The sequence below is a fragment of the Agelaius phoeniceus genome, chromosome Z (assembly GCF_051311805.1).
Source record: "Agelaius phoeniceus isolate bAgePho1 chromosome Z, bAgePho1.hap1, whole genome shotgun sequence".
NCBI classification, from domain to species: Eukaryota; Metazoa; Chordata; class Aves; order Passeriformes; family Icteridae; genus Agelaius; species Agelaius phoeniceus.
The window spans coordinates 43,031,365-43,045,407 of record NC_135303.1 but is presented as its reverse complement, the minus strand read 5'-3'; the positions used below and the strand labels follow the sequence as shown (position 1 = coordinate 43,045,407).

Here is a 14,043-nt window from a genome sequence, read left to right as displayed (position 1 = left end):
TGAGGAGTGGCTGAGGTGACTTGGTGTTTTCAGCCTGGAGAAGAGGAGACTTAGGGGAGACCTCACTGCAGTTACAACTTCCTCATGAGGGGAAGAGGAGGGACAGGCACTGATCTCTTCTCTGTGGTGACAGTGACAGGACCCAAGGAAATGGCCTGAAGTGGTGTCAGGGTTGTGTTTAGGTTGGATATCAGGAAAAGGCTCTTCACCCAGAGGGTGGTTGGGCACTGGAAGAGGCTCCCCAGCACACTGGTCACAGCACCAAACCTGACAAGCTCAAGAAGCATTTGGACAATGTTCTCAGGTACATGGTATGACTCTTGAGGATGGTCCTGTGCAGGGCCAGGAGTTGGACCCTATGATCTTTGTGGATCCCTTCCAACCAGGATATTCTATGACACTGACTCTGTGTAGGGTGAGAAACTGGTCTTTTAGGGATCTACGGGGTGCATTTGTTCAGGAATTTTATGCTCAAGAATGTGTTCAACGGTTCCACGGAGAAAAAAGAGTGGGCTTTTTTGTTCCCCATCTCTTATAGGAATTCCGTCTGTCTCATCCAAAAGCCCTGTTAGATTTTTCTTAGGTTTTAAAGAACTCAATTTTAATCATAGTCTATCTGCAGCAGATTGCCATGGTAGCAAATACAAAGCTATTTTCCTACAAAAGAAAAGATGCAAAAGAGAAGAGGCAGTCAAGCCCCTACAATGTATTAGGAGAAAGAAGATTGTTATGGTCTTTGCGAAAAAGACAGATAATAAAGCTTAGGGTATGGCATGTATGATCCCATGTAGAAGATAATTTTTTTTAGTTGTGTTCCCGTGATACAGAAGTTTCCAACAGGGACTAATCTGCTGTCAAGACTTAAAGTCAGATCTCACCAGTAATAGGAATCAAATAAACAGCAGTGGTATTTTACTCCATTAATTTGCCCCATTCACCACACTTGTTAACCACACAAATGATGAAATGTATGCAGGAAAATGTTCCTAAAGTTTGCTAGGGCTCTGCTAGAACTCCTCTCCTAATTGCTTTATTTGGTATTCCCAGTCATAAGAACCTTTCCAAATCTCCTTCAGCTGTTCTTCCTTGTCATCAGAGAGTCTCTATCCTGACACAGGCCCCATCATAGTCCACAGCTCAAGGAACTTACAGGCATCTCCTATTGTCTCCACCTTATAGACATCATAGTTATCTATGATTTCATCAAAAATGGTATAAAGCTTGTTCAAGAGATCTACCACTTGATATGGCGTGCTGCTGCTGGACAGCTCAGTAAAGCCAACAATGTCACTGTTAAAACACAACAGAAAGAGCATAATCGTCCACTGTCCTAATGGTTGCTAATTAGTAATCTTAAACACACAGTAAACATTTCTCAATGCAATTACATCAACTTTCTCTTTTCAATAATTCTTTCACTAAGATTCTTATTGGATAGTTTTATCTTCATTTATTTAAATTTACAAAAGACTCCTTCCATTTAAAAGGACAGACTGATCCAAGTCTTTTTGCTTAGCAATGCAGTAAAACATTTTTACAGGTAGAGTTTAAATCTGTAACAGACTAAGCACTCTTCTGCTTTGAGTTATGTATAAATTTAAAAAAAAGGGAACTTGATATCTGTTCTTTTATGACAAGAAGGCATGCTATTTGTATGTTGTTTCCTGCATGCAAAAAAATTAAAACTGTAAATCCTTGTGGACTCTAAGGACAGGCAAATTTTCTTTACACAGGATAAATGATAGATTCTTTACTTAGACCTATTTTATGAAACATAGATTCATGCATGTGTAATACATGTAAAGTAATGTGCTGCCATTTGTTACAGCTCTAGAGTAATGTAATTTTTTACTTAAATAATTCTAATCAAAAATAGGGAGAGAGTGTGAGAATTTTGAAAGACACTATTTTGTAGAACCACCTATTACAACAGATGGCAGTTTAGATAGATGCTTGGTTAGGAGCTTCACCTCCACCAGAAGCCTAGGAGTTTCTTCTGTAGGAGACAGTTCTAGTCCTACCTTTCATCTTTTATTTACCTGAAGAAGATGGTGGCACTTGAGTAACTTTGAGCTTGTGCCTGTTTTCCCTGCCTGAGATCATCTGCTACTTGTTTTGGCAACATACCTGTTGTAGAAAGTAGAGCATTGTAATCTTCTTACATGGATAAAAGAACATATTAAACATAACATGTTGGTTTAAATGCTCAAAAAGTGTTCATAAATGCAAAATATTATGAAGGTGAAAACACACCTTGGCATCAAAATCTGCTCTGCTGTAATGTGAGAAATCACAATAAATCTCACTGATAACACATCCAGATTCTTCACATGGCCCATAACTTTTAGGCCAAACAAACCAGTATCTATACATTTCAAGAAAGAGTAAGGCTAGATTCTAATGGTGTGATCTAGGATTTTACTAATTCTCTCTTTGTGAACTCTTTGCTAGTGCTTTCTACCTGTGTTAGGTTTGTTTATTATCTCTTCCCTGGTTTTATTTTTTAATTTTATTTATTCCCCCTATCTTGGACTTTCACATCCCTTTGTTTTTTGCTTTCTTACATGCTATTCCCATCTCTTTATGCCTTTCTTACAGAATTCTGGAACATACACTGCCATCAAAAGCAGCCAACTACCCTTACAGAACATTTATAACTATGCAAAAGGCCTGCCACACCAATGGCTTTGCAAAGTCAGAGCACTATGGATTTTGGGCCATAGCTCTCAGACGAGTGTACTGATTTCTAGGGGGGAAATACAGAAAGTAGCTAAATATCTTTCCAGCTTTTCAAGAAACAAGTATATTCAATCTTTCCTAGCTAAATGTTACCTATTAAATAATCACCTATCAAAGGGTTCTTTTTTGTAGTTAGAAAGCTGAAATAAAATTATTATTGAGAAGAATATCCAGTATTTTTTTCTCTATAACTTACTATACAGCAGACGATCAGTCTTCTGTTTTTCATGCATTAAATCCTGGGTTCTCTCAGAAACTAGTATCTCCAGATGTTTGTTATATTTCTCCATCTAAATAACAGAGAATTAGGTAAAATTTTTCAGAAATTCATCTGTTCACTGAAACAGATGCCTAGCTGGATAGGATTTAAGTATTGGAATGATTCTGCTTTGAAAACATTCAGAGATTCAGAGATAAAAAAGGGCACAGGCCTAAGACACCTAGCACTTTTTTACAAAATACAAAGATCAGGTTTCTCCTCAAGTAAATTTATGAATTTAGACTTGAGGTTGTTGCTTACACACAAGACAGCAGAAGGCAATTTCAGGTTTTTCAAATTTCATGCAAACTTGAGGGGGCAAATCCAATGCAGAGAGCAGCCTACAGACAAAATCTTAACAAAACAGAAGGTATCTAAGTCTCAAACATTTATGAAAAACTCACAATGCTTTCATAAACTATCTTGCTATGCTAGTCTGCGCTTTGCTTTTTGCATCCCTCCTCTGTGTGAGGCAATAGTCTGGAGGCAGATATCTTCTTTCTCTGGTGATGAGCTTGAGATTCTCTGCTCAAAATTATTTATAAACATGCTATTTGTAGCATGCAGGGATTCTATATCCATGGTACTGTAAGAGTGTTGGGTCACAGGAAAGGGGGAATATAGTTTGCAAACAACATTTGACAGACAAAAAATGTTCAGCCCCGAAGAAATTGAGAAAGTTAAAAAACTGAATGAAAAGAAAAGCAGGGTTCCAAGCAGAATTGCAGCTACAGTCACCCCAACAGAACTGAACAAATAACTGTGGATATTTTTTCCAAACAAGGGGTATAAGATTAAAAAAACAAAAAAACAAACCTGAAGGATAGAGGTGAAAGTTATTGAAAGTGAGCAGATTGGATTGGATTAAAAAGCTAAATTTACCAGAGTCATCATCATGTCAACAGGGCTAACAGGATTCATCTTGTACAACATTTTCTTGACTTGTTCAAATGTAGGCCTTTGGGATGGATTATTTTTTCTGCACCTTTCAATTAACTGCAGAAGGGAAAGAAAGAGTGAGAAAAGCAAACAGCCTTTTATTATTCCAAGCACAAGCAGTATTTTAAGTTAATACTTCTGTTTTCTTGGTGCCAACTGCTTATGTGAAGCTCTATCTGCAGCTGGTGAAGTGTCAGAGAGATACTGAAGCTTCTGGAATTCTACAGGCTTTAGCTGAATGAAGGATATTAGTTTGTGAAAATGCTGCTGTGGGAAATCATGAGTAAAATATACATGTTCCTTCTGCTGAGCACTGCTTAAGCTCTTGTCTTGTGCTGTAAGAGAGTTATGCTGTTGGAGTCACATACTGTTTTCAAAGGACTTGGCTGTACATAAATTTCACAAAAGATTAAGAGCTGAAGTACCCCTTAAGAATGTTAACTTCTGATTATAAAACAGTGCTGCTAAGGAGAAGTTTTTTACATTTATGTTGCTACAAACCAGCAAAGGTGAATTATATCGCATTTAAACGACAACTGAAAAGAGGATGATCCTGTCTTGTTCTGATTTATTTAAACTGGTAGGGGGTATACTTTATTGAGGCTACTGAAGAGAAAGACTTGTTGCATAAGAAACAAACCAAACTCATAATTTGCCTGAGACAGACTTCATTATGTGCAAGCTCTCCGTCAGTAAGCTAGATATTACCAACATAAAATATGTATGGAATTCAACACTTTACAATAAAATGAAATTGCACAAAAATCAATGATTGAATATTAAAAACATAATCTATTACACTGGAAACTGGAGGGGACAACTGAATTTTTAATTGTTACAATGACAGGTTTTTTATTAAGGATATTAGATATTATAATTTTGCTTTGTTTGATGTGTACTTCTTGATTTCTGGATTATTTATATTTATCAAAGGTAATATCACCATAAAAATACTATGACATGTTGTAAATTCACTTCAATAAATGATTTTGTACGCAATATTGTACTTTACTCACAATTTGTACTTCTCTTACATTATTGTATTTTACTCACTTCTACATAATCTGCGGGACAAGAATTCTCACTCTTTCCTGAAATTAATTCTGCCAAAGGTCGGCACCAGGAATATTCAGCAGAATGCACATCATCTTTCTAGAGAAAAGGAGATTAAGCATTGTTGAAACAAGTGTTATGGTTCTCATGCCAGACACTGAAAATATATTACTATTATCATCATCACTTTTATAACATCTTCCCTATCACTTCTAAGTCAGCTTTTTTTACATAAGAACACAAGGGAAAAGAAAGGATAAAAAAGATATATAACCCAGTCTAAAATGGGTCACCTTTTCTAAAAGTTTTTTCATGGCTGACAGGCTTTAATCTTAGTGTTTATATGACATAAACATCTTTTGAAACAAATGAATACCTGGCAAGATATTGGGAAACTTTTAGGAGACCACAAGGACTATAGGACTATATTAGTCTATTATCACAAACTGTGAGAACTGGAAAAATAGTAGTTTTAAGTCTTTATTTTTACAATTCTTGTTAAGGAAATTATTTCAGAGAGAATGTGGTTACATATCAAGACTATCTGTTTCCAATTTCAAGGTGCATACTTTTTGTGTTTGTCATTTAGCAGTGATCAAAGACATATGCAAAACAGATATTTTACTCATGGAGAGCAGCTAATTTGCTTTTCTAGGTTATTCTTTTTACTGCAAGATTCCACTTAAAGGGCCTGTAAAAGACAGGTAAAGGAAGAAGCAGGAGAAAAAGTAAGATATTAATACATACATTCTCTCTGCATCCACCTAGCCATTAAGCCTCACAAAACTAATCAAAAGGCAGTTTTGGAGCTACATTATTTTTATCATATATTCTTCTTCAAAGCTCTGAAATGGAAAACTGGTAGATTTATGAGGAAACCCTGATTGGATTTTCCATGGGAATTGAACTAGCATCCATAAAATCATGAGGAAAATGCATGCTTATAAAGTAACTCAAAGGTGCAGTACCTCAAAGTTTGGTTTGTCTTCAGCAGAAACAGAATCAAAGTTGTCATGCAAATTCTACAAATTCTATTCTCTAAAGATAGTTCATCTTTACTTACTGCCAGAGAGTCACTTCTTGTGGCAATTTCTAGTAAAATGATGGCATAACTGCAGAATAAAAATGAAGAAAAATCTTAATGCAATAACAGTTAATTGAGTCAGCGATTTCTTCTTTTCATGATTTCTTACTCTTCCCCATTCTATGGCTGAAATCCCAGTATCTTAAAAGGAAGGATGGCAATGGTGCTGCTACTTGTTACTGCTTTGTGTTTTCAGGGATTTGTTACTGAATGTTTCATAGCATTTGCCTCTCACGGTTATAGCCCCCAGAGACGTTTGAGTTTGATGGACAGCAAAGCAATTTTCTCTGTAAGTATTAATGGAATCCAGAGTGATATGTCCAGGTTTATGTACATGAACCCTACCAGTTAAACATAAGGGTTTGATTTTTGCTCCAATCAAGGGTCAGGAGCAGGTTCATCAGAATCACCAATGGGGGAAGTTGCTTTTTTTCAGCCACCAAAAAGATTGCTGCTCTAGAAAATTTTCATAAAGTCTGTGATGATATGGTGTGTCGAGAGAAGATATTCTATAGTAAGCATTTCTGCTTGTTTCTTCTGAATTGTATTCTCGTGGTCATTATCTTCCTCAGCTGAACTAAGGTCTAATACATTCATCAAGGATGAAGAGTGGAAAAAGACAGTAAAAATAGAGAATTTAGTCTTTTCTGAACTCATTGGAGGTCTTCCAGAACAGTGATCTCTTAGAAGCAAGCACCTCCTTCAGCCAACAGGCTGGATAAAGATGTCTCTTTATATAGTAAAACTATGTAATAATTTATGCCTGCATGCCTCTCAGCTTGGTAACATTTACTTTTGTAGAGAATATTGGTTTTCAATCTGTTGTGTCACTAATGGTTGCACTGTTCTGTAAGACATTTTGCTGGTAACAGGATATGTTTATCTATCTCTCAGTCCACCTGTGGACCACCACTGGAAAATAAAATAATGCATACAAAACATGATTAATAATTTAGAAATTAATCTGATGATATTTTCATATTAATTTTGTGGTGATTTGTTAGGAGAAAGCAAAATCAATCCTGGTAAGGCAGCAAAACTAAAACAGATTTTCACAGATAATAATTAGATGATAGCAACTCTGATAAAGCAGCATTGATTTAATTAATGTTCAGCTGCACTGCCCAATAAAATGCACTATGCATTGTGGATAGAGAAATCCATATGATGATTACAAATCAAGAAGAACAAATCTAGGAGAAACTGTGACTGGAAACAGCCTCTTCAGCTCAAAACGAGCTACGTTCATACTTCTGTTCTCATTTCCATTTTAGCTTTCCCATCTGACCAACACTTTCCTAGAGAACTTTAAAAGAAAGTGATTCATCTGTAAGAGCATGCTAAATTACAAGTCCCTCTCCTGCAGTTTCTACTCATTTTTTATTTGGGCCTCACCTTCCAGAACATTAATGGAAAATTTGCACAGATAAAAACTAAGGATTTCAACACTGGATCAATGCTGCCTGGCCAGTGAGACCAAATACATATATCAGGAAGGCTTACCTCCTGCTCATATCATCAAAAATAAAATTTTTTAAAATGCAAATTCTAAAGAACAGCCCAGATAAGAAGACAGCTCTTTCAATGGTACAGGGTACTTCTCTGTCTTCCCTGACTGCATGTTTCTCTTCTCCCTTTTTTGGTTTTTGGTGTGATCTCTCACTGCTTTTACTTTTTTTAATCAAGAAATTAATAACTGCAGTGTCACAAAAGAAGATGTAGATTTTTCAGACATGTGGGTGGGACAGCAAGATAAATCCAGGAAACGCTCACTAAATCTATCAAAATTTCATTGTAGACATATAGGATGTGAGTAAATCAGATCTTAGGACTATTTAAAGGGGAACCCTTGGCAAGAAATGCCTTCAGGAGGCAAAGTTGCCTGTGAAGTCAAATAATGATATCTATCCAGAACGGGACCAAAGTGAGAACAACAAGCCAAGGAAACATTTTCTAGGATACATTTTGGCTGCAGGGCAATGGTAAACACTGGAATGTATAAGACAATCCTAAAATTATTGTTTAGTTGGAGCACAGTTCTTTCAAAGACTACTTCATGTTGAAAAAGTACAGATACAGGACAAATGACAGTAGCCAGAAATACCAACACAATCCCAAACTGCCTTAGCTGAGCTATTTTGGAGAAAATTCTAAGGACATATTGAAATGTCCTACAGGCAGAAATACTACTGAGACTTCAAGTTCTTGCTCAGTTAATCTGATAGAATAGATAAAAAGTAATGATATTCAAGCACATATACAGACATTTGTTTACAATCGTGTTCCCACTTATCTGAAAAGTGATTGGATAGAAGCAGTCCACCACCAGGAGGGAAAGCCACTGGAAAGCAATCTTCTATAAAGGCTTTCAAAAGGAAAGGAATGGAGCTATTTGCTAGTGCATCCATTTTTTCCCCTTCTCTTTATTTTTCCACTGTAAACCGAATAATGTCACCATGTGTATGCCCCCAAATAATTGTATTGACATTCAGTAATAGAATTACAGGATGCATATGTACATTATGACATTCTAGAACGTTGATGCTATTAACTTCTAAAGTATTGCCATTGTTGAAAATAATTCTACTTTTCATAAGAAACAACAGCAGAAAGAAAAAGGATAATTAGATAATAGCACATCTTCATGCCTTTTTATCTTACCAGTCAAGTGGCTCCTTACAAATCACTGGGGCAACTCTGCTTTTAAATAATGTCAGTGAATTCAGTATTTGATTATCTACCTTGAAAGAGAAGATCCTGTGATATCTATGCTGTTCTCTATTCCAGGACCAATCCTTTTAAAAATACAATCAAACATATACCTGGAGTGACCACAGAATTCCACCAAGCCTAACTGTTGTTAAAGAATACTCAAGATTACTAAAAGTGAGATCAGGAAAAGTTAGCTACCTGTAGACATCAGACATAGAATTGGGCTCAAAATCTGAAAGAGTACGTATTTCAGGAGCTGTGTAAATCTGTATCAAATGCTGCTGGGACGAATTTGATCCATCAGGAAAATCTTCTTTTCTATATGACTGCAAGCCAAAATCTGAAGTGGAAGAAAGGAAGCAAACTATTCAGTGGATACTTCCCTGAAACAAGTACAGTAGTAGACAGTAACACAGCTAGTCTAAATAAATTAATTTTCCCTATTCTAAATACACATCTTAGTCTAGAAACAGTGGGTTTTGTGTGGTCTTGCCACCCTAAAATATAGCATCTGGAAAATTTGGGCAAGACTGAATGACAGCAGGCAAACTGAACTTCGTGACCCATTGCAATCAGAATTATTTTATAATTTTATCAAATTATTTTCAGATAAGATTCTCACCTCAGTGCAAGAGTTAGCATGTAAATACAGGTTTCTGTTCTACTTTGTCCCTTGATCCTTATCTCTGGTGGCAGGTTGCTCAAGTAATTGCTAGTTAGACAGACTAACAGCTGAAAATCAGATGGTGGGCGTTACTTGAACACCACTAGCATGAGAACAAAGGCAGCATAGATGTGAAACATCTTTCCATCTATATTTCTAGCCTAATATAGAAGGAATTCTTAGCATATGACTCAGAATCAGGAAGAATGAGAAAAAAACAACTGACTTCTGTTTTCTTTCTTACGTAAACAGCGCTCTTCTGACTGTATGTGAAAGCTGGATGCAGACATCTGGCTTTCTCTGGAGTGACCTCTAATTAAGATGTTCCTAGGGACTGAATGTTTATGTGGAGGTCGTTTTTAAAATAGCTCCCACATTTGTTATTAATGAGGTTTGTTTGACATTATTGCATCCAGATAAACCATGAACATTTGAAAACCCTACAGTTTGACACAGAACAGAAGCAAAACAGAAGTTGCTGAATGATTTCACAGATATCCTATTCATTTGAGAGGAGCTGTGCTAAGGTGATGCAGTGGATATAATCCAACTATGTCTAATTTTTATGTTTTTCTCCAGAACAGGCTCCAAGCAGAGAAGGCAGTTCTGAAGACAGAGGGATACTGAAGGAGTTGGAGAAGCAAGCCTGGCCCCATGTAGGAACCTTAGTCATAGGATATACCACTGAAAAAAAAAATCTGCTGCTGCTGCTTTCAGGATGGCTATGGGTTAAAGAGTATGATGACTGCTCTGGGCAAAAAGTAGAAGAGATGATCATTGCCTTAATTCCCTTTGGCAGCTGCAAACTAAACTAGACTCTCTAGTGATTTTCCTGTTCCCACAGGCTCTCTTCCTGTACCAAGAGTAGACCTGACCTGCAGCTCCATCACTGGGAGAATACAATTCAATGCCAGGAACAAGACTTAAAAGCTCTGAGTTGAGTCTGCTTTTCTCCATTAAATTACCTTGTGCTTACCAATCAGTCAGCATTACTACATCTCTTTACACCATTCTCCATGCCTCAGGGTTCTCTCTCTATCAAAAGAGAGAATGAGGCAGAGAGTTTCTGCTCAGATGTTGACAGGCTGAATCATTTGTGGTATCTGAAGTGTGCATCTGTGACACATTCTAAATGACTTGACTTGATAATGTAACATGAAACTTGCTTCAGCACAAGGTGCTGCTAGTGAAGTCTGGTACAGTCAGCAACTCCACATGAAATGACAACATGAAAGCACTTGGGAAGAGTGTTGCATGTGAAATCTCTAATTAGAGGGTTAGCTGGGCAGTTTTGAAAATTTTTTCTAGCTTTCTCTTTACCTGCAATTTTACAAACCCACCGGTCATCTATCACACAGTTATTAGACTTCAACCGTCCATGATACATTTTGTGGTGGTGGAGATAGGCCATTCCTTGAGCAATATCAGTAGCAAAAGAAAACCTGAAAGTCAAAAATCAGTGAGCTAGTATTTCCAATTTCCCTCAAAAATTGCTCCAAAGTCTACTAAAGTTTACAGAATCTGTAGGTTTCAACTTGTGTCCCCATGGTCATTTTTCCAAAACATTTAAGGTGACTGTTTGAAAGCCCATACCTCCCTGAGCTCACAGGCCAAGAGAGTAAAGTTTCTTCTAGAAATTGTCAGTACTTTTTTATCCTTGGAAATGCTTTCACATGTTTACAAGTGAAACAATATTATTATCTTCCTTGCTTTATTTGGAAGGTTTCCTTCCTGAAAACCAATTTTCTTTGCTGAAGGCAAGCATAAAGCAGAAGCAGAAAGGACACGTCAAGAGGATCAATCTCAAAAAACAATGTCACTGCCTTTGTGAAAGTTTCATTGACAATGTGAGCTCATTTCATCTGTGGGTAAGAATAATGAACCACTTGCAGGTATGCTAATCATTTCACCAATATATCTTCACAAACAGAAAGCTGACAAGTCGTTGCCTTAGCATTGCAAGGACTAATCATGTAATTTCTCAAAACACCCAAAAGACAAGTTGGACTGGACTGGACTCCCTTGCTCCTTTCCTCCCTCCCACTCTCCCTCCCTTCCTCTCCCTATATCACAGTACAGGCTTGTCTAGACAAGAACTTTATCTAAAATTAATATCTTGTCCCAAACTGCATATAGCACGGTCTATGTCATTTAGCTTTTCAAAAGTTGGATTTTTTCACCTGAAACCCCAGTTCAAAGGAATATCTTCATTGAGGAGCACATCACTAAGGCTGCCTTTGGGGCAGTACTCTGTGACAATGGCAACATTTGGAACTTCTATACAACCTCCAATGAATTTGCAGAGATTGGGATGGTCAAGTTCCCTGTGAAAATCAACAAAAATCACAGCATAACAGTAATTTTCAGAGATGTCCATCCTGGTTTTGTAGTGCAACTGGAAAACCAAGTGCCTTGTCTCACAATGTAGAGAAAAAGTAAAACAGACATAAGGAAATTTTAATCTTTGCTCTCTTTCAAGCAAAGTTTGAAAGAAAGAGGAATATGAATTTATAGTCACATCTGGAAAGATTTTAAGCCCTAAAAAATCAGTGTAAAAATGGAACAACATACACTTCTTAGATTTTGCTTCTTACCTCACTTGCTTTACTTCTTTACGTATGGTTTTAGACAGTGTGAATGACTTCTTCATTATTTTCTTTATGGCCACTGTTCTGCCATCACTGAAACAGAATGAAATCCTGTTTACATTTTTAGGGCAACTTCAGAAGCCAGCAGTACTACAAAAAGGGACTGCGTATATTTTGTATCAGGGAATAGCTCCACATCTCTAGAGATGAGGCAGAGAATTTAAGCATGTCCATACGTGGTTGTAACTGTGAATCTAGGACTAGAAACAGGACCCTGTTTCTTTTGATGAAGGAAGCATTAGTTATTATATTCAATCTGGATATGTGGACACCATTTGGAATGTGAGTGTTAAAGTCAGTTGGGGCAGTTTGAGAATGGAGCAGCAAAGGAAATGTCAGAGCTAGAGAAATAATACAGCCAGCTCCCATCTATCCATTACTTCTGACTACTGTTCTGCAGATTCTTCACTGACATTTAACAAAGTTTTGTTCTTGTGGGGTTGAGCATTCTCAGCAAAGAAGCAGCTGAGTTTCATTAAGAACAAAGAAATTTTCCTTTTTAGAGTAAAGGAATTCAGTGGAGATACCTGCAGGAATTTTAGTGGTGAACCATATAAATACAGAGTATGGGGTATTTAGAGTAGCAGTTGTAGGTGCTTCACCAATGAGACTGAATGCCCTATTATACCCATGATAAATACTTTTGACGTTGAGTCATCTGAGGAAGGGGATGATGATGATGAAAATATCACCACTCAGAAAGAAGCAAAAAAGATCAATGCTGAACACAGTATTTCATCAATGAAGTGGCTGTGATTTTCCACAATCTATGCTGAAGGCACTTTGTCCCCAGCCAATGATCCCAAGTAAGCTTCTTTGTCCTGCAAAGCACAGATCCTTCTCTGTTTATTCAAATGATAAGTACCACTTCCAGCTTTGCATGTGTTCAATTGCTTCTTGGATGGCAGGATATATCTGTAACATTTGTCCTTATAGTTACATGATATGCAGCTTTGTAATTTGATTCAGAGGTGAAATGCTCTGAATCTTGAGTTATGTCAGCTGGTTAAAGGACAAGATTTCTAATGTGCTACTGTAGATGATGCCCTTCTTTAGAGCAAAGAACTTAGTTTGCTCTGCCTGCATTTCAGAAAAAAGGAATTTATAAAAGTCTTGGTTACAGATACATTTGAACAGCAGGGGCCATTCATTAACAGATGCAGGACATCTTATATACCAACAACCTTTCAACAAGACCCTAAGAGAAAAGGAGAAATGACAACCAAGCCAGAAGCCTGGAATGTGAAAATACTCCACAGCCAATATGCAGTATAGAAGTCAGATGATGATCTTAACTTTCCCAGTTTGGCCTGACAAGATAAATTCATGCTTTTTCACTGCCTATCAATTGAAAGTGGCAAGAACCAGAAATGAAGGTGAAACTAATATAGTCGATACTTCAGTAAATGAGTAATATATTGACTTACTATCTCCCAGTCTGGGTGAAGTATTTCCTCCTGGACATGTTGGCAGCTGCTGTGCAGGAGCTCAGAGCAGTAACACAACTGACACTGGAGTCACTGAGTGCTGGGGGAGCACTCATCATGCTTCCTGTTGCTGTGCGTATAATGCAATCTAAATGGGACATGGGATGAGAAAAGGCACATGAAGGTTCCTATTTATGCACAGGTGGAGACTCCAGACACAAAGAAATACAGAGAATTTTCAAAATCTTTGCATCTCATCTCCTCTTGTTAATACTTAAGAGAGAAGGCTATTGCTTGGAATGGGACTGCTGCATAAAAAGTAAAAAATGTTTAAAAGAGGATTCATTGCCAGAGATACTTCTCACTAATCCTCAGGATTTTATGCAACTTTCATTTCTCTGCACTTGAGATGGTTAGCCCCTGCTGCTACACAGAAGCTGAGGACAGAACCCAGAGAAGGAGAGTAAACCCTGTGCCATACTTTAACAAGTCTATTTGGAGCTCCTAGAAGACTGAAA

The 14,043-nt window shown here is 37.2% G+C and overlaps 1 protein-coding gene across 1 annotated transcript in view; it reads right to left on the bottom strand.

Annotated features, from left to right (window-relative positions):
- The window catches only part of LOC129133193 (atrial natriuretic peptide receptor 2-like), a 37,605-nt gene that overhangs the window by 7,601 nt on the left and 15,961 nt on the right, over positions 1–14,043 (bottom strand). Inside the window, exons 9-19 of the mRNA XM_077171836.1 lie at positions 13,526–13,673; positions 12,045–12,131; positions 11,631–11,774; positions 10,771–10,892; positions 8,985–9,126; positions 6,054–6,102; positions 4,991–5,089; positions 3,881–3,994; positions 2,936–3,029; positions 2,040–2,127; positions 1,151–1,290 (exon numbers count right to left, since the gene is read on the bottom strand). Coding sequence (XP_077027951.1) covers positions 1,151–1,290; positions 2,040–2,127; positions 2,936–3,029; positions 3,881–3,994; positions 4,991–5,089; positions 6,054–6,102; positions 8,985–9,126; positions 10,771–10,892; positions 11,631–11,774; positions 12,045–12,131; positions 13,526–13,673 — 1,227 coding nt within the window. The remainder of the gene's footprint in view (positions 1–1,150; positions 1,291–2,039; positions 2,128–2,935; positions 3,030–3,880; positions 3,995–4,990; positions 5,090–6,053; positions 6,103–8,984; positions 9,127–10,770; positions 10,893–11,630; positions 11,775–12,044; positions 12,132–13,525; positions 13,674–14,043) is intronic.